The 21,336-nt window shown below is 39.3% G+C and overlaps 1 protein-coding gene across 1 annotated transcript in view; it reads right to left on the reverse strand.

Annotated features, from left to right (window-relative positions):
• LOC124622426 (atrial natriuretic peptide-converting enzyme) overlaps nt 1-21,336 on the reverse strand; it is a 276,927-nt gene that overhangs the window by 30,248 nt on the left and 225,343 nt on the right. The window contains exon 6 of the mRNA XM_047148159.1: nt 17,951-18,192. Within this exon, the coding sequence (XP_047004115.1) occupies nt 17,951-18,192 (242 nt within the window). The remainder of the gene's footprint in view (nt 1-17,950; nt 18,193-21,336) is intronic.

Genomic DNA, 21,336 nt, shown 5'->3' on the forward strand with positions numbered 1-21,336 from the left:
TCATCGGAGACAGTTTGTTGTTATGAAGCATTGCATAGTCTTACTAATCCCTTTGACACATTTTGCTGTTGGCAAACGTTTGTATGAGCATTGTGTTTTGTTGTTGTATATGGCACATTTTCTTTGCAATTTATGTTTTATTTTCATATTTTTTTCTCGTTCACGTTTTATTGTTGTTGTAATATTCTGCAGTAGCAGGATAGAGTAATATCCTTTGTTAGAGTATCGATTCTTACCAGTCAAGATTACAAAAATTTAACTGAAACCTAAAATAACGAAAAATTCCCGGAATTCTAAAAAATTCTCGGGTTTTTCCCGGTTTTCTCCCGGATGAAAAAATTCCCGGGTTTTTCCCGGATCTCCCGGTTGTCCCGGGTCGTATACACCCTGAAGAGTGAGCTCTGTATCTTGAATGCCACACCACCACAGATTTCTATTAGAATCCAGTGAGACACAGAGTCATATGCCTTGCTCAGGTAAATCATTAGGGCATCAACAGATGGTTTTGCTTCAAAGATGCTGAGTATTGTCAAAAACCATTTTCAACAGTTTTTACCTGAATCCATACTGAGTGTTAGGAGTGTTTATCAGTGTTCCATTGCAGATGAACTATTTGCATGTTTGTTGATACATGCGGGTTCCTATTCTTTTTGAAATGGACTGGAATGAGACTGAAATGGATGCCTCATTGGCTTGGTGAGTTACAATCATAATGTGACCCACACATTATGAATCATTTTATAATTTTTGAATGCAGTATATGGAGATTTAGTGTCTGTTCAACCTGCTAACCATTGACTTTGGTGACTTCCTTTTGCGACCTGTACAATCAGCTAGTTGTTGCTAGACTGTAAAGTTGTCAGTAGAATGTAGATTGTCATCTACTTCCCACTGATCAGTGTCAGTGATAGTTGTGAGCATATTAAAAGACTGATGGCAGAGAACACTTTGTAGCAGTGCTGAAGTGTGTGTTCGACTCATTATAAGACATACTTTGCTTTCAGCACCCCAGGGGCATTATGGCAGAACCTCATGGCATATTATGTTTATTGATGATGATGATGGCTTTAGAACATTCAACAGCATGATCCTCTCTGGATATCAACATACACATGTCATGGCTTGAATAATGTCGGTTCTCACAAGCAAAATTGCTGCAATGATTCCCCACGAATACATATTCGCGGATTACTTCAGAATATCTGTCCATGGTAAAACAAATATGTAGTTCCTATATATTACAATCTATATGTATTACAATCCAATGGGGCATGTGAGTAAGAGGGGTAATTTACAACATGATATGGATGGGATTATGAGTAGTATCTGCAGTTAGAAGTGGCGAATAAGGGAACTGTGTCTGGTAATTACAATGATATCTAACAGTTACTGTTTGTGTAGCAGCTCTTACTAAACAGCATCCTATACAAGAAAATCAGTTGCATCTTTACTTTTGGTTACCCGTGCTTTAGGTATTTGTTCTGTGCATTGCTATGTTTAAAAAAGAGCAGCTCAATGTAGTCATAGGATCAAGCCACACACGTCTGCTTTCATGCCCTGCATCTAACTTGCTGCAAATAATAACCTGTGGCTGTGATCCAGCAGTCAAATAGTCTATGAATTGGCTAGAATTGTGAGTTAATAAAATAAAGAGAAATACAAAGTAAAAGTTATATGAATAATTGAATAACAAGGCATCTATTCTAACATCTGTAATTGATGAAGACAACAGAGAATTTTATTGAATGATGTTTATTCAAGAAAGGATATTTCAAATAAATGGGAAGTGGTCCTACAATATTTAGTTAAAATGCAGACAGAAAATATGCTTATCAAATGCAGTAAAATTACTTTGAGACCAGTACAAGAATGGTAGCAAACTCCCCAAATAAATAGTCATCAAAGACTCACGAAAATGAAATCCATTTTGTGATCACAGTGCATGAAAGATTCATGAGCTCAAAATAGTTCAGAGTTCAACATGATTATTCAAGAATTAACACACATGACACAAAGAATAGTGACTCATACACTTGTCTATTCTCAGTTCCGTAAATTGAGTGGCAGAAGTTAAGAGTCCTACTCTGGAGCATATTCAAACCTCTCGGAATACAACTTCCTTCAGAGGTTAAAGTATGGTAGCGGCTGTTCACCATAGAATCAATCAACTTCTCAATCAAATACCTGTTGTTACCACAGGCAGGTCTGTCTTCTTCCAGAATTTGCCTAAAAGGGTCCAGAATCACTCTAGAGCTCTTCACTTGAAAAGTTCTGGTCTCCACTTGATTCTGTAGTGTTCTACTTCTGTTTAGTTTTCCACTGGCTTGGGGCCTAAAAGTGTCTAGCTGTTTTGTGCACTTAAAATGATGTTTTTGCTTTCCTTGATTTAAGCTTTCAGGTTACATCCAGTGAGACTTTTCCTAAGTAATTAATTGTGCACCATTTATTGCATTCTGAAGGTGGTGGGTCAAGGTTAAGGTAAAGAAGAGAGTATACCTGTTCTTTCTACTTTTCATGCATTATGAAGTCCATAAGGTAGGATGATAGTTATTGTTTGATGCTATTTCTTTGGTTGTATTTAATTCCATTTCGAAGTTGTTTTCATCATGGGATTGGACATTAGGCAATGTATAATTGAATGAAAGGCAGCCGGAAAGCTTAAATCCAGGAATGCAAAAACATCATTTTATGTGTACAACACAGTTGGCCACATTTTGCTCAATGGTAAAAACAGCACTCCAGCTTTGGAAAAGAGTGGAATATACAAAATTACTTGTAACTGTGGAAAATTCTATATAGACCCATCTAGCAGTGCGATATGTACCCGCATGAAAGGACACAACACAAGTTAAAAACATAGAAAAGGGGATTCTACTTTTGCAGAACACCTGCTTAAAGACGGTCATAGTTACAAGGTGAAAAATGAAGTATTACATCACATCCACAAAGGAAGGAAGATGAACTATCTAGAAATTTTGGAAATTAGTGAACACATGCCCGTCAATCCAAGCTCAGTACTGAATGACCAGACAAGGTTCCCTTACTTGCCACTTCCAGCAGCAGAAACTACTCATAATCTCATCCATGCCATATTGTAAATTACCCCTCTTGTGCACATGCCCCATTTTCCTGTATTTCAGTTACTATAATTGCTCTGATTGTGTTAAAAAAATACTTTGTATCATCACAGCTGCTTCGTTCACCTGATTAGTTTCACTATTATACCTTATCTGTTTGTAATTTAGGACTTATTAGAGATAAGATTATTTTGTTCAGCCATGTCTTTGGAATATGTTACCAAAATTTATTGCTCAAATATTTTATTCTATGTACAACTGTTGTAATTTGTCTACAGTTCATTAGTTAATATGTCACATATTTTATCATAGTTAAATAATCTTGCATCACATTTACAATGAAATCAATGAAATAATCCCTCTTGTTTTATTTCTAGTTCCAACATTAATATTTTTGCTCTCTGGGAATGAAGATACTCTGTAGATGCATTAGTTTAAAATTTTGAACTAACAAACTAACTACTTATCCTTTCCCCATGAACCATGGACCTTGCCGTTGGTGGGGAGGCTTGCGTGCCTCAGCGATACAGATGGCCGTACCGTAGGTGCAACCACAATGGAGGGGTACCTGTTGAGAGGTCAGACAAACGTGTGGTTTCCGAAGAGGGGCAGCAGCCTTTTCAGTCGTTGCAGGGGCAACAGTCTGGATGATTGACTGACCCGGCCTTGCAACATTAAACAAAACGGCCTTGCTGTGCTGGTACTGCGAATGGCTGAAAGCAAGGGGAAACTGCGGCCGTAATTTTTCCCGAGGGCGTGCAGCTTTACTGTATGGATAAATGATGATGGCGTCCTCTTGGGTAAAATATTCCGGAGGTAAAATAGTCCCCCATTCGGATCTCCATGTGGGGACTACTCAAGAGGACGTCGTTATCAGGAAAAAGGAAACTGGCATTCTACGGATCGGAGCATGGAATGTCAGATCCCTTAACCGGGCAGGTAGATTAGAAAATGTAAAAAGGGAAATGGATAGGTTAAAGTTAGATATAGTGGGAATTAGTGAAGTCCGGTGGCAGGAGGAACAAGACTTTTGGTCAGGTGAATACAGGGTTATAAACACAAAATCAAATAGGGGTAATGCAGGAGTAGGTTTAATAATGAATAAAAAAAATAGGAGTGCGGGTAAGCTACTACAAACAGCATAGTCAACGCATTATTGTGGCCAAGATAGACACGAAGCCCACGCCTACTACAGTAGTACAAGTTTATATGCCAACTAGCTCTGCAGATGATGAAGAAATTGAAGAAATGTATGATGAGATAAAATAAATTATTCAGGTAGTGAAGGGAGACGAAAATTTGGTAGTCATGGGTGACTGGAATTCGAGTGTAGGAAAAGGGAGAGAAGGAAACATAGTAGGTGAATATGGATTGGGAGTAAGAAATGAAAGAGGAAGCCGCCTGGTAGAATTTTGCACAGAGCATAACTTAATCATAGCTAACACTTGGTTCAAGAATCCTGAAAGAAGGTTGTATACATGGAAGAATCCTGGAGATACTAGAAGGTATCAGATAGATTATATAATTGTAAGACAGATTTAGGAACCAGGTTTTAAATTGTAAGACATTTCCAGGGGCAGATATGGACTCTGACCACAATCTATTGGTTATGAACTGTAGCTTAAAACTGAAGAAACTGCAAAAAGGTGGGAATTTAAGGAGATGGGATCAGGATAAACTGAAAGAACCAGAGGTTGTACAGAGTTTCAGGGAGAGCATAAGGGAACAATTGACAGCAATGGGGGAAAGAAGTACAGTAGAAGAAGAATGGGTAGCTCTAAGGGATGAAGTAGTGAAGGCAGGAGAGGATCAAGTAGGTAAAAAGACGAGGGCTAGTAGAACCCCTTGGGTCACAGAAGAAATATTGAACTTAATTGATGAAAGGAGAAAATATAAAAATGCAGTAAATGAAGCAGGCAAAAAGGAATACAGACATCTCAAAAATGAGATCGACAGGAAGTGCAAAATGGCTAAGCAGGGATGGCTAGAGGACAAATGTAAGGATGTAGAGGCTTATCTCACTAGGGGCAAGATAGATATTGCCTGCAGGAAAATTAAAGAGATCTTTGGAGAGAAGAGAACCACTTGTATGAATATCAAGAGCTCAGGTGGCAACCCAGTTCTAAGCAAAGAAGGGAAAGCAGAAAGGTGGAAGGAGTACATAGAGGGTCTATACAAGGGCGATGTACTTGAGGACAATATTATGGAAATGGAAGATGATGTAGATGAAGATGAAATGGGAGATACGATACTACGTGAAGAGTTTGACAGGGCACTGAGGAAAGGTGGAAGGAGTACATAGAGGGTCTATACAAGGGCGATGTACTTGAGGACAATATTATGGAAATGGAAGATGATGTAGATGAAGATGAAATGGGAGATACGATACTACGTGAAGAGTTTGACAGGGCACTGAAAGACCTGAGTCGAAACAAGGCCCCGGGAGTAGACAACATTCCATTAGAACTACTGATGGCCTTGGGAGAGCCAGTCCTGACAAAACTCTACCAACTGGTGAGCAAGATGTATGAGAAAGGCGAAACACCCTCAGACTTCAAGAAGAATATAATAATTCCAATCCCAAAGAAAGCAGGTGTTGACAGATGTGAAAATTAACGAACTATCAGTTTAATAAGTCACGCTGCAAAATACTAACGCGAATTCTTTACAGACGAATGGAAAAACTGGTAGAAGCCGACCTCGGGGAAGATCAGTTTGGATTCTGTAGAAATATTGGAACATGTGAGGCAATACTGACCTTACGACTTATCTTAGAAGAAAGATTAAGGAAAGGTAAACCTATGTTTCTAGCATTTGTAGACTTAGAGAAAGCTTTTGACAATGTTGACTGGAATACTCTCTTTCAAATTCTAAAGGTGGCAGGGGTAAAATACAGGGAGCGAAAGGCTATTTACAATTTGTACAGAAACCAGATGGCAGTTATAAGACTTGAGGGGCATTAAAGGGAAGCTGTGATTGGGAAGGGAGTGAGACAGGGTTGTAGCCTCTCCCCGATGTTATTCAATCTGTATATTGAGCAAGCAGTAAAGGAAACAAAAGAAAAATTCGGAGTAGGTATTAAAATCCATGGAGAAGAAATAAAAACTTTGAGGTTTGCCGATGACATTGTAATTCTATCAGAGACAGCAAAGGACTTAGAAGAACAGTTGAACGGAATGGACAGTGTCTTGAAAGGAGGATATAAGATGAACATCAACAAAAGCAAAACGAAGATAGTGGAATGTAGTCGAATTAAGTCAGGTGATGCTGAGGGAATTAGATTAGGAAATGAGGCACTTAAAGTAGTAAAGGAGTTTTGTTATTTGGGGAGCAAAATAACTGATGATGGTCGAAGTAGAGAAGATATAAAATGTAGACTGGCAATGGCAAGGAAAGCGTTTCTGAAGAAGAGAAATTTGCTAACATCGAGTATAGATTTAAGTGTCAGGAAGTCGTTTCTGAAAGTATTTGTATGGAGTGTAGCCATGTATGGAAGTGAATAGTGGACGATAAATAGTTTGGACAAGAAGAGAATAGAAGCTTTCGAAATGTGGTGCTACAGAAGAATGCTGAAGATTAGATGGGTAGATCACATAACTAATGATGAAATATTGAATAGAATTGGGGAGAAGAGGAATATGTGGCACAACTTGACAAAAAGAAGGGACCGGTTAGTAGGACATGTTCTGAGGCATCAAGGGATCACAAATTTAGCATTGGAGGGCAGCGTGGAGGGTAAAAATCGTAGAGGGAGACCAAGAGATGAATACACTAAGCAGATTCAGAAGGATGTGGGTTGCAGTAAGTACTGGGAGATGAAGAAGCTTGCACAGGATAGGGTAGCATGGAGAGCTGCATCAAACCAGTCTCAGGACTGAAGACCACAACAACAACAACAACAACATGTACTTATCTTTGTAACTGAAGATGGTGTAACAGCTGAAAACTGGTTTGTGTAACGTAATAAATACTGTAGAATATTACACCAGTGTTACGTGTGTTTCATTCATAATGTATAAAATATTCTACCAAGAACAGATGGAACAGTCAATCAATGCAGTCCAACATTTCTGTAATGCTAGGGACTGGATAAGCATCTGTGATCGGCAAAACCTAATTTCTTTATTCCATTTAACAATTTCTTAGGCACGATAACCATATTCATGCTCCAGGGACTGTCACTAAGTTCTGTGATCCCATCTTGTGGTTGCTGTTCTTTGAACACCTCAATTAATGGCTGTAAATGGATCGCTAAGGGATACAGTTTCCTTTAAATTGATGTACCATCCCATGTAGGCTCATGGTACCAATGTATCAGAGTTGCTGGTTAACACCCAACTGTGCAAAAAAAGTCATTAAACTTCAACCATACTTCCTCCACAGCTGTGTGATCACTGCTGTTCAAGTGACCCACTTTCTTGCGTAACACTGCTGTGTCGGTGGTTTGCTTATTTATTATACCTAAACTGAATCTAATGAAGTCTTCTTCCCCCAGTACTTCCAGAGTGACTATTTATTATTATTATACCCTTTGATAGGCTAACTTCACCTCCACCAAAGTTATCTATGCTAACTGGAGCCATATATTCTCCATTAATAATACTTGTGCACACTCTGCTTCTGCACACAAAACAATGTGAAACATCCAACTCTTCATTGCTTGAGAGTGGCTCAACCACATACAAAGTCCCACAAGGCAAATTGGTACCCACTGAAACCCACAATACTTTTCCTGTACCTGTCGGTGTTTTACCCTGTTGATTAATCTTTAATGAACTCATCTGCAGTTTACCTGACATTGCCTTCATGACAAGTGGACCTTGAAACATTGCTTTGTTTGCAACTGTCCCCCTCAACTGAAACAAAGTTTTACTGAGCTCTAAGTGCGTGTTGCTGAAGATCAATCCCAGCATGATGTATGTCAAGAAAATCTAGCTCGAAAACCACTGAATATCCTCTGCTCATGTATGGCAAAACTTCCATACGTTCAGTAAACTTAGTTTTCTCAATAGTAAAATCAAGTACCATCATACTTGATGACTCAACACTGTTATCAGCAACCTCACATAAGTTATATCATGACTGCCCACATCTCCTCCTGCTTACTACATCCAGACTGAGAACAGATATAGGCGCCTCCTTGTTGATAAGAAACCTTTGTTCCACGCTGCTCACTAACCCCACTAAGCAGCATTCCATCTGTGTACTAACTTGTGCAGTGTTACAGTCTATAGGGACTTCTTTCTGACAGTTGAAGCATTCCCATTTGAGCTTAATGGCTGCTTCTGCTGATGATGTTTCCCATTTTTCTGTGTTCTGACAATCCAATGCTCGATGGCTCACACTTTCCCACATGAGTAATGCTCTGGTTGCCGACACTGTTTCCATATAAGGCCCTTGCATCCACACATGTAACATTTGACCTCCGAAGAAAATACACAGAGATCTGCCTGTTGCTTTGTGGCAAAATCTATCTCTTTCAACTGCACTGCAATTCTAAGAGCTGCTATTAAATCATTAGAAATCTCAAATTTCTGTTGATATTCCATGCAAGAAAATGCCTGACACTCTGTTTTCTGCATCAAGTAATAACAACTTACTGGCCTCAACATTCTGGGTAGGCAAAAGCATCTGCACATTGACTTTGTGAATCCTGTCTGAAAAGACTCCCACTGACTCATTACATTTGAAAGAAAGTGCCCTGTTAAACACAAATTAGTCACACAAACGGTTACGTCTGACCAACCATTCATTGCAGCAGCAGCTGTAATATCAGCTATGAATACTGAGAAGTTTTTTGTTGTTAGCTGGCTCGAAAGAAGAAGATATCCTGAAGTTAAAATCTTCTGGGTTATTAGGCCACATCATATTTCCTCTAAAATAATCAATGTTTCGACCCCTCTGCTGGGATCTTCCCCAGGATCTTCTGGTGTCCACTACTGTTAGAACAGATCCCAGCAGAGAGGTCGAAACATCAATTATTTTAGAGGAAATATGACACGGCCTAATTACCCAGAAGATTTTAACTATAGTGACAATGGCCATGAGAGCCTGCAGACTTACATAAGATATCCCGAACTCTGCCTTATTTTTCCCACACACAGACTGTGATTGAAACTGAATGGCTTCTAAAACCTCATATCTACTAAGGAGTTTCTCATGGTCCTGTTTTTGGTGAGAGTTTTTGCCTGTTAACACCTGCACTTGCTCTGTTAGAGCAACAAAAGACTCCACAATAGTAGTAGCACATGTTTCTACTGTAATTAATACCAAGAAACACAAATAACCAACTAATGGATCCAAATACACATCAATTTTTCTGGTTTATCATCAACCATTTATACTCCAAACAGTTGTGAGCTAAATGACCTACACATAAAACATGTGGGTGGTATGGCCTTATGCCCTGCAAGACTGTAAAAGTGGCACCGTACTGGTACTATATTATCGGGTCTATCATTAACCTTAAATCATGGTAAGTCCACAGGTTCATGTGTCTTCACAAAGATAACCTCAAACATAATCTGTCTAATACTTACACAAATTAAATCTAACAACTGAGAACAGACACATAATCAAACATAAGCAAGGTGAAACTTGTCACACGGCACCATGCAACAGTGTGGTGAGCTTGTACTGCTGAACTGGAGATATGCTAAGTACCACTGCCCATAAGTAATTACCAGCATACACAATATTTACTATTCAACAACAAACTACAGTGTTTGGATGCTGAAAGTTATCCAACAATCACTTCTCCCGCCAAACTGTAGCATTTGGAGGTTGGACACACACTTCTCGACACAACGTGTCATGGTAGAAAGTGTAACGACCAGTTACTGACACCAACTGTAGTGACCCAGCCTATGCAGGGTCACTGTGCATCAGGGTGGGTGAGAGAACTGGTGCAGGAATGGGTTGATTTACACCAGGGTGTGCAGTGAAATGCTGGTAGTATTAACAGGTGTTTGTTTCCAGCAGCAATGGCTGTCCTCTAGACTGCCCAGTGAGCATGGAAGGGCAGTTGATTGTCAAAAGCAGTGACACCGACAATACCCATGACATTCAAATAACTTACCGGTTTGCTGCCACATGACGTCGTCGACCACCGCTGATATTTCGACAGGAGCACACCCTGCCATTCTCAAGGCACAAATGCAAGGAGGAAGCAAAGTGCAAGGGAATTTAATACCTTGGTTCACAGAGGAGAAACAAGGAAGATACCACACACAGAAAAAGTGTCAACACAAAGATGACCAACATCAGAAATATCGATAGTGACTATTAATCAACAGGTGAGGTAGCACTAATTCTGTCCCTCTGTTTTTTGATGAGAGACAGAGTCAGATTCCAAGCAGCATTTAAACAAAATCCACCATCTCTGTTTATAAGTTGCTTGGTAGTCTGATTTCAACTGCTTCCTTAATAACACTATTCCAATAGCTGGACATGCAAGCCAGAATCTTCGTGTTGTTGTATTCCATAAGATGACTGGTGTCAAGGCAATGTTCTGCAATAGCGGATTTGCTCGGCTGTTGTAAGCGCGTGTGACGCTTACATTCAATACACCGGTCTTCCACAGTCCTGATTGTCTGACCAATATATGACATGCCACAACTGCAAGGAATACGATAGACACCAGCCTTATGCAAACCAAGATCATCATTTACGGACGCCAACAGGGCCTTAATCTTGGAAGGTGGTCGAAAAACACATTTCACATCATATTTCCGCAAAATATGGCCAATCCTGTTGGAAATGCTTCCTGCGTAAGGCAAGAAGGCCGTAGACTTAGGTGCCACTTCGTTCCTATCGTCACTCACCCGTCGTACAGAAGGCTGATAGCGCAAGGCACGTTTGATCTGCTTCCCACTATAACCATTCTGCCAAACTTTCAGGGTCTGAGATAATGTGGCCCCTGTGAACCAAGGTATGAAGTACTCCTTCACGCTGAGCTGGATGGTGACAACTATCAGCTCGCAGGTGGTGGTGAACTGAATATTTGGGTGGATTGAATTAAGGTGTTCCAAAAACCGGTTTAAATTCTCACTACCATGAGGCCAAACAACAAAAGTATCATCTACATATCTGAAAAAGCACACAAGTTTCAAGGTTGCTGACTCCAATGCACATTCCTCAAAGTCCTCCATAAACAAATTGGCCACAGTAGGTGACAACGGGCTTCCCATTGCAACTCCACCAGTCTGTTTGTAGTACTGACCATTGAATAAAAAGTAAGTGGAAGTCAGCACATGTTGAAACAAATTTGTTAACTCGACACCAAACTTAACCTCAATTAGCTGCAATGAATCAGAGAGAGGACCAAGCAAGCCTTTTATCGAAAAGAAGGCACAAAAAATGGGACTTTACAACAACTTCCAAGCACTGGATACCAAAGTAGAGTTTGAGGACAGGGTGGACGTGGTGTGGTGACAGAAACACGACCCGCGTTTTTGCAGGAGAGAAGGAAATCTAGGGAAAGTGTCCACACAAAAGCCCATCAGATTGCACCTTGGAGCAGACTTTCAGCCAAGGCGCCGAGTGGAAGCTATTCCAAATGGGAAAGTTGTCAACATACAACGCAGGGATACCCAAAGCCTCAACAGATGTCACTTTCTCATTAGTGGCAATGGGGAAGAATTTGACACTCAGGACAGAACCTTATGGAGTACTGTTCTCTTGGACCTGTTGGAAGCTGAGTAACGTACCAACTCAAACCTGGAACAACTAGTGTGTACAAACTAATAAATAAAAATTGGTAGGGATCCTCAAAAGCCCCTGTCGTGGAGGGTAAGTAAAATGTAATGGCATCAAGCAGTGCTGTATGCCTTATGTAGATAAAAAAAGACTGGAGCAAGGTGTTGTGTCATTTAGATAAAGCCTACCAGTTTGCTATTTCCAATCAGAACAGGTCATTGATTGTGGAGCATCCCTCCAGGAAACAACAGTGATAGGGGGACAAAATGACAAGACTTGAGAACCCAGTATAATTTGCAGGCAACAATCCTTTCAAGCAGTTTGCAGAGCACGTTGGTGAGGTAAATCAGTTGCTAACTGTTGAGAGAAATTAGGTTTTTTGGGCTATGGTCTGGGACAATGATGCTATCTAACCATTGTGAAGGGAAGACACATTCAAACCAAATGTGGTTGAAGACCTTGATAGATGTAGCCTTTGAGTAACATTCAGATGTTGAATTATCTGATTATGAATTGAATCACAACCTGGGGCTGTATCATGAGATGAGGCAGGAGCCTGAAGCAGCAGTCAGTGAAAGATTCATTATTTGATTCAATTCGACAGAGGATGAAACATAGGACTTCTTCAACTTGTTGTTTGTGCCATAAAAAGGCAGCTGGATAAAAAGAGAATGTCGATGCTGTCAGAAAGTGGGTCAAAAGGTGCTCAAGCTAGGTCTGATGCATTGGCTGTGACAAGATGCGGAACAGTTGTTGATCCTGATCAGTCCAGAAGACAATGGAGCTTGGCCCAAGCCTGGGACAAAGAGGCATACATATCCAGGGAGAAGACATAGCATTCCCAGCATTCTTTCTTATTGTGTTTAATTAGATATTGAGCCTTAGCACAAAGGTGCTAAAAATTGGTATGGTTTGTCTGTGAAAGGTGTCACTTGAAATACTGCAGTACTCTTGAGTGATCCTGAACAGCTATTGCAATGTCTTTGGTCTTGCTTGGCACAAGCTGACAGTGGTGGGAAGCTGTAGGAGGAGGAATAGAAGTTCTGGCAGCATGGGTGATCAGGTTGAGCTTTGATACGCTGCTGCAATTGATGGTCTACTTATGGCTGAGCAGAGGATCACTCAGCCCTAGTTCACAGCCAATGATCAAGGGGAGGGTATCACCTTTGATAGGTGACCCATATATTACATTTCTTAGGCAGAACTTAATGTGAACATCATGTCTGTTGAAAAATCTTTATTTGCCTGTATCAAGTGATACTTTAATACCTAGAGACAGTTGTAAATACTCAAAACATTCCCGTGGAAATGGGTTGTATGAAGTTAAGTATATCTTCATACCTATGTTGTAAAAAAGTGAACTAATATTTTATCTGTTATAGTTCTGCTCAGTCTCCTACTGACACAAACTGATGAACCCACTGTTGTGCTGGTGAGTGTAATTTCGTATGGTACAACACATACAACTGCCAGTTGCCACCTTGAAGCAACCATGTAGTAATCAGTCACAGATCGTAATGTAGTGACCAATGCAGTGAAGTCATGAGACTGGGGGAAGAATCGTTAGATCGAAATCTGAAGTGGATATGAGTCCCATCATTGAGGGGACACAGATCATGACCGGTAAGAAGCTGGTCAAGTAGAAGGCTCCAACCAGACAAAGTGGAATTCCCCCACAGGTGGTAGTGTACAATTTGAAACCCCCAAGTAGGAGAGAAGGCAGCAAAGCTGTTGAATTATGATGATCAACTCAAGGGAAGTAAGTAGCCTGCCTGGAGATGTATAAACATTGCAAATGGTGATTACACTTGCTTCCAACATGGTGTAAAGGATGATCCATCCATTCACCACATCTATGTGAACCAAAGTACTGACCTCTCCAGATGCCCTCTTGGGGTAAGCACAGTTCTGACAGAATGCACAATGACCACAGACTGTTGGGTAATGGTTGTTAGAGAAGTGTGTTTCTTGTAGAGAAATGCAAATTGCAGAAGAGGGGGAATAAGATGTTGTAGTTCTGGCAGGTGATGGCAATATCCATTACAGTTCCACCAAATGACCTTGTTATGGGTGTCCACATTAGGTGAGAAGGGGTCAGGAGGAGTGGTCACACCCCAGGATCACTGCCCATCACCAATGGCAGTGGGACCACACCAGTGAGCATTGGTTAAGAATCCGATGCCATGGGTGGATCTTGGCACCTCTTGGGTCACCAGAGTAGCCTTGTCCTGATTCTCCTCCTCCTCCTCCTCCTCCTCTTCTGCAGCCTTTGGTGGCTAGGATTTTTGTGAAGGCCTGTCCATGACAAGCACAGTGACAGATGAAGAGCGAGCACACCCAGGACCCACAGCTCGTGTTTCCTTCAGCCACTGTATTTTCTTCTGTTTCTTGTCGACCGGGCAAAAAGGTGAATGTGGAGGATGGTGCTATGTGCAATTGATACAAAGGCAATTGTCTCCAAGGACTACCTTTGTCGACTGATCATCTGCAGTTACCACATTTTAGGTTTGCAATGCAGTGGGATGTATCTTTAATACGCTCCACAAAACAGAATGGCTTTATTACAATAAAAGTATCCTCATCAGTTTGAGTACCTACTAACAATAAGTACTGGATAAATTATTTCATCTGTACACATCTGACTTGTTCTTCTTTGCATGGGGTAGATATGGTAGGGAAAACGGTATGGTTGTGACTTACCACAAGTTTTGATTCCTTCCTGAAGGGATGGCCATCAGTACGGCCATTGTTCTGGTGTAATTTAATACATTTCCCATGTGAAAAGTCTGCCTTGATGCCATCTACCCTGATCAAGGGCTCTCTCCATGGGTGCCACCCAGCACAGCATGGACAATGTAGCATGACGACCATTGCTGGGAGTCCTGATGCCCCAGGAAAACAGGCATCCAATCCTTGGCCTGCATGAGGAGCTAGCAGCACAGGCATCAACAATGGGATGCCTGTTTTTTCAGGGGGTTGACCAAAAGGGTACATAATGACCCCACTGCATGGGATTGGTTTTAAAGCACAAATAAGAGGTGTATTGCATGCAGATGATCTTTAGGCACTATTAAAAGTGTTCTTCTCCAGTCAGTCCACACTACAGAAAAAACTTCCAGAAACAATAGTCAAAGAAAGGAAGGCTGAGCCTATGGAGTAGCCAGGTTGATATCAAACTGCCACAATGAGAAAAAAAAGCAAGAAAAGGAAGGATAGTCAGAGATGAAATATTGCAGCACAGGACATTGTATGGCATTGGAAATAAATGATCTGACTTTGAAATGTATGGAGTCAGGTGCAGTGAGTTCTGCTACTTAGGTACATATCTTTTCAAGCTCATGGTACACTCTGTTCATTAACATCCGACTTCTGCTGCATCTCTTCAGTATCAGTGTCTATAATATTACTGTAACGTATAACTCAAATGCTTTAATTGAACAAAGTGTCAAATTCTGTATTTAGAATGTATATCCCAAGACATTTGGCACCCCAAAGCTCATAACTTGATTAGCTCAGCTACAACTAAGAGTGTGCCATTCCACATTTTCTTTAATGATATCAGTGTCTCTGCAATATATTTACCAACCTTGCTACCCTGCAGACTGTTAACAAAGGTCAGAGCATATGGAAAAGGTTCTCGGATATGTTATGGACTCAGAGATTTCTTAACTACTCAGTACATTATCCTTGACAGTGAGTGTTCATCAGGGACAAAGGTATCATTGATAGGAAAGTGTGACAGGGGCACTTTAGTGTTCTTTAAACATAAATAATCTGATGACTATGATGATCAGCAATCTGCAACTATTTGCTTATGACAAGTATTCGAGAAAGTAAGATTTTTGAATAGAAGAATACAAGATGTCTCAGGCACAATTTCTATTTGGTTTAATGAATGGGAACGTGTCCTAAATGTAGGAAAATGTAAATTAATGAAGATGAGTTGGAAAAAAATTCTGTAATACTTGAATACAGTATTAATGGTGTTTTCCTTGACACAGCCATGTTGTTTAAATATCCAGCTGTGATGTAGCAAAGTGATATGAAATGGAATGAACATGTAAAGACGGTAGTAGGGAAGGCGGATGGTCAACTTCAGTTTATTGGGAGAATTTTGGAAAAGTGTAGCTCATTTATAAAGGAGACCATGTATAGAACACTATAGCAAACCATTCTCGAGTACTGCTTGAATGGTTGGGGTCCCCACCAGATTGTACTAAAGGATGGCATTGAAGTAATTTAGAAGCATGCTGCTAGGTTTGCAACCACTAGCTTTGATCAACAAGCAAGTATTGCAGAGATGCTCTATGAACTCACATGGGAATCCCTGCAGGAAAGAAGACATTCTTTTCATGAAACATTACATAGAAAATTTAGAGAACCAACATTTGCAATTGACTGCAAAATTGTTTTTGTGTAAGGATCCCAAAGACAAAAGAAATTAAGGCTCATGTTGAAGATACAGACAGTTATTTTTTCCTCCTTCCATTTGTGAATGGATCAGGAAAGGAAATGAATAGTAATGGTACAAGGTGACCTTCACCATGCACCACACAGTGGCTTGTCGAGTATGTATATAGATGTAGATGTAATAGTATGCCAGGGGTGCTATTGTCTTTTTTTAATGAGACAGCAAAAGTTACTATAAAACTGTTGAGGCTTTCAAGTTCACTTCTTGTTGGAATTTGTTTTGGGATCTTTGGCTGATGTTTGTTTAATGATTTCTCTGACAGTGCCAGCCACTCGAGCTGACAAAAGTCAACACCTCACACTCCATTGCTGGTTGTCTATTAATTCATACCAAGCATTGTGAAAATGTCAGGTTTCAGAGAACAGTATTAGCTTTCTATCTATTGGAAAACTTGAAATGTGTTTAATATGAACATTAGTGTTAACCTGATTTTACATATTCAAGCGTTTTGCCCAAAAATATGCAAAGTACACAAATAGTCCCAACTCAGAGAATGCAAAGCGCACAGAACTGAGTTTTTCCATCAATTTATTCATGTGATTGTGCCACCTCAGTTTATTATCCACCTGGATGCTTGGAAATTCCTTCACAGAGTTTGATTTAATGTGTCCATCGATCTGTATTTCTTGTACCAGTAAGGTACTGTAGCCAATTTTCATTCATATGGGATTTCATAGTGTATCACAGCCAAAAATCTATTATGATAGTAAAATCTGGATAAGAAAAAGGGTAAAATTAGAATTCCAGTGGATGTATGAGACTATACTGTGTATAAAAGATCCAACCTAAGAAGAACTTAAAGTGTTCCCATGAGCAATAAAAATGGCAATGGTGGCATGAACAGGCCTCATGAAGGAAGACAGCCATTTGCAAAAGATAACTTTAAATGTTAATAAAACATATGACAATGATTATTGGCCATAATAGGTGACATTGTGTAACATGTTGTGGAGATAATGCTTGTGATAATATGCTTCCTAATAACACAGCACCAAAACTCACACCTGCACCTCTTCTAATGCATATGTCTGTCTTCACTGTAAGATTTTTCTTATTAACTTTTCCTGTTTCATAAGCAATTTTAGAGCATGTACTTTATTGTCATATTAATGCATTGTGAAATCAGTATAATAACTAATATACTTGATTAAAATGAAGTAGATGAAAATAATAATGTAAAGAGGAATACAAAAATATTTATAGAATTATGTGATATCAATTAAATGGATATTACACAAAGATAAAGTAAGATGTACCAAACTTTGACAATCAGATGATGCACTAAAGAAAATCCAACTGATGGTCCTTCCCATTTTCTCCCTATTGATAGTTAAGTGCCTAAGCTCTTTGCTGCATGTTGTTCTAAAATAAGTGAAACATTTGTGGTAGCAACTTTTCATCAAAGTATAAAGTGTGAGCTAAAATAGGCAGACCAGATGCTAATCAGAGCATCAGCTTTACATATCACTGTAGCCTGTTTTGCTTTCTTTTGTGAACACTAGATCCTGCTCTTTTATCTAAGTATGTTTTTTCTTAACATATATGCAGTCTTTTATTAATTCTGGGAAGAACAGTAATTCATTAAGAAATAAATGAACTGCAGAGTGCCATTGGTTAAGTCACCAAATACAAGGAAATACACACAAAAATATGTAAACAAAGGATTGCTTTTAAATGTAGGTAATTAATACTTCCTTTAGTATACCTGGTTTAAGATTGCAGGACCCAAGGCCAGTGAATTCAGGGAACATTTTACAGTCTAATGCATCTTGCAAAAAACTGGGTAGCCTCCCACCACAGCCAGCCCAGAAATCCTGGCAGAAATTCCTGCATGGCAAAATCATCTTGTCCTCTTCATATGCAAGATTTCTAACTACACATGCTGGCTGCAAAACTTGGCACACGAAGTCATAAGCTAAGCGATGACATTCAGCATCTATAAGTTCTCTGAAACAAATGAATTTACAAGAGAAAATGTTGTAGGCTTATGTTTATTCTGTGGCTTTAAAGAATACAATAAGTGAAGTAAGAGTTTCTATGCTGAGTGGTGTTGGACAGTAGAGCTTCATAAGCTTTGATCTCCTCAGATGCCACCTAAAAAAGACAGAAAGACTGCACCATCTGAAATTAACCAAGCTTCTGCTAAAAATGAAGAAAAAGTGCCTGCAGCATCAGCATTTCTACTGAGCTTTACAGACGAATTTACAAATTTCTGCATTGAAGAAAAATCACCTATAATACCAGATATCATAATAGGAAATAACATAAAAAGCAGTAAACAAGAAATGCCAGAACAAACTGATGTGGAGATGGATGAAAAATTACCCCAAAGTTGTAAAGACATCAATCCTATTATGAAACTTATTTGTGAGAATACAGGCAAACAGGATACAGTAAAACAAATCCTGCTTGAAAATTTTGGGATGCACTTAAATATGCTAAAAGCTATAGGCCGCTGCTTGCAAATACATACTGATTTATCTATTTTAATGATTGTGAATTGCAAGCTAACTGCTGACATGATCAAACTCATTGCACAGATTTTGGAAGAAACCAAAACTATTAAGGAGCTTGTTCTGGATTTAAATCCTATACCTCAACAAGCTTATCATGTGTTGTTACAGGCTGACAATAGCTTACAGATTTTATCATTAAGACAGTGTAGTATCAATGACAATGGTATACAGCTTCTTGCAAATGAACTTGGCTACCGAGATCCCCCAAAAATAGACACACTTGAAGTTTTAAATCTCACTGCAAATCACATAACATCAAAAGGAATCCAATTTCTTGCAAATGCTTTGCGAACTAACAGAACTTTGATATCTTTATCTCTTGCAGGAAATAAAATTGATGACAATGGAGCAATATACATAGCAGACATTCTGAAAGAATTCCCATTGACACACGAAGAGGTTGTTCTTAGGCGACAAAGGAATTTTCGATATTTAATGGAGAAAAAAGTCATAGAAGAATCCAAATCAAAGCTTTTACAAGGACGTGAGTCATCTCAAGAAAACTCAAAGGCTTTACTAGAACGCAAAAAGAGGGAAAAGCAGCAAAGTAGCTTTTTCATACAAAAAAGACTTCAATCCCAAGTATCAAAGAGCAGTTCTGCTGCAATTAGCAGCTCTCATTTGAAGCTAAAAGAAGTAACAGTTTCTTCAGAAGAAGCCTCCTCCTCTCAGTACTCTCAGTCTGAAAGTCCAATGAATTTTGAAGATTGTCATCCATTCATTCAAGAAGTGAAACCCAGATATCTTGCACTCTGGTGTACAGGCAATTTACATCTTAATCACCTGAACCTGGCATATAATCTGATTACTTCTGTTGGTGTATCTGCCTTTTTGAAAGCTATCAGATATCAAGAAAGCACAACAAATCCAGAACAGAAGGGGTTGTTGCACATATCTCTGCATGGGAACCCTATTCCAGACAACTGCTTTGAGTACCCCGATCTAATAAGAATGATAAACTCACGCTTTTCTCACTTTCATTCTGACACCAGTCAGAACAATTCTGTATCTTATGCCTCAATTAAACAGAACTTGTAAGTTAAAATGTCTTCTCATCAACATGTTGTTACTCACTTTCTTAAACATGTGTGCAATGAATATTATAGACATTTCACAATATTGGATGAATAAATCTGCATAACGTCAAACAAGTAAGAGGAATTATTTTTTCAAAAAGGAAATAAAGGAATGTGAGCAATTTGTGGGTATTAATTTCTGCCTGCATTTGTTATTAATGGGTGAAGTGCACCCAGACTGTGCATTAATATACAAGTTTTACTCATTGTTATAGTCTGTTCTAGTTTATGTTCTTTTCGCACATATTCTGTATGAACTCGAATTTCTATAAATTATTCTAAGGGAAATTTATTGCTGATTCTTTAAACTAAAATAGTAATGGTCAGTATGTTGGGCATACCGACTAAACAGTGTCAAGGGAAAATTATATTGATATGAGTGGTGTATTTTTGTAAAAGAGTATGTTCAGGTGATGCAGCAGTATCACCTAAACATACTCTTTTATGAAAGTATCTGTTAAGATATATACGGTATCTTTGAAAACTGTAGGGTTGGAGTGACTTATTTGATTTGATGAATAGCTCCTGAAGAACAGAAACCAAGTTTTCTTGAAGAAAATTTGACGATCACCTTCATTTATTGTGTTTTTCTTATTACTTGAGATTTAAATCATACGGGAAACAGACAATGAGGATTCCCCATTTTGCAACTTACAAATGTGGCAACAATAACATTGGAAAATCCACGATTGTCAACAATAACATTATCTATTTCAAAATAGCAACTGCACTTTAAGCATGTTTGTCTGTTTATTAACAATAACATTTATCTGTTTACAAGTAAGTGTGTGTGTGTGTGTGTGTGTGTGTGTGTGTGTGTGTGTGTGTGTGTGTGTGTGAGAGAGAGAGAGAGAGAGAGAGAGAGAGAGAGAGAGAGAGAACTCTTACTAATATAAAGAGCATAGTAACATGAATGCCAATTAAAATCAAATATGAGTAGAGAACACTGTCTATTTACCAAGTCGCAGCATATAAATGCATAAAAATTATGGAAGCAGTAAAGGTACATATAGCTGAGAAGATGAATCATCAACTGACAGGTGAACAAGACTGAGAATATTACCCGGTTTTTGGACAAATCCTTGTTTAGAGCTGTTGTTGTTGTGGTCTTCAGTCCTGAGACTGGATTGATGCAGCTCTCCATGCTACTCTATCCTGTGCAAGCTTCTTCATCTCCCAGTACCTACTGCAATCTACATCCTTCTGAATCTGCTTAGTGTATTCACCTCTTGGTCTCCCTCTACGATTTTTACCCTCCACGCTGCCCTCCAATACTAAATTGGTGATCCCTTGATGCCTCAGAACATGTCCTACCAACTGATCCCGTCTTCTGGTCAAGTTGTGCCACAAACTTCTCTTCCCCCCAATCCTATTCAATACTTCCTCATTAGTTATGTGATCTGCCCATCTAATCTTCAGCATTCTTCTGTAGCACCACATTTCGAATGCTTCTATTCTCTTCTTGTCCAAACTATTTATCGTCCATGTTTCACTTCCAT

This window comes from Schistocerca americana, chromosome 1 (assembly GCF_021461395.2).
Source record: "Schistocerca americana isolate TAMUIC-IGC-003095 chromosome 1, iqSchAmer2.1, whole genome shotgun sequence".
NCBI classification, from domain to species: Eukaryota; Metazoa; Arthropoda; class Insecta; order Orthoptera; family Acrididae; genus Schistocerca; species Schistocerca americana.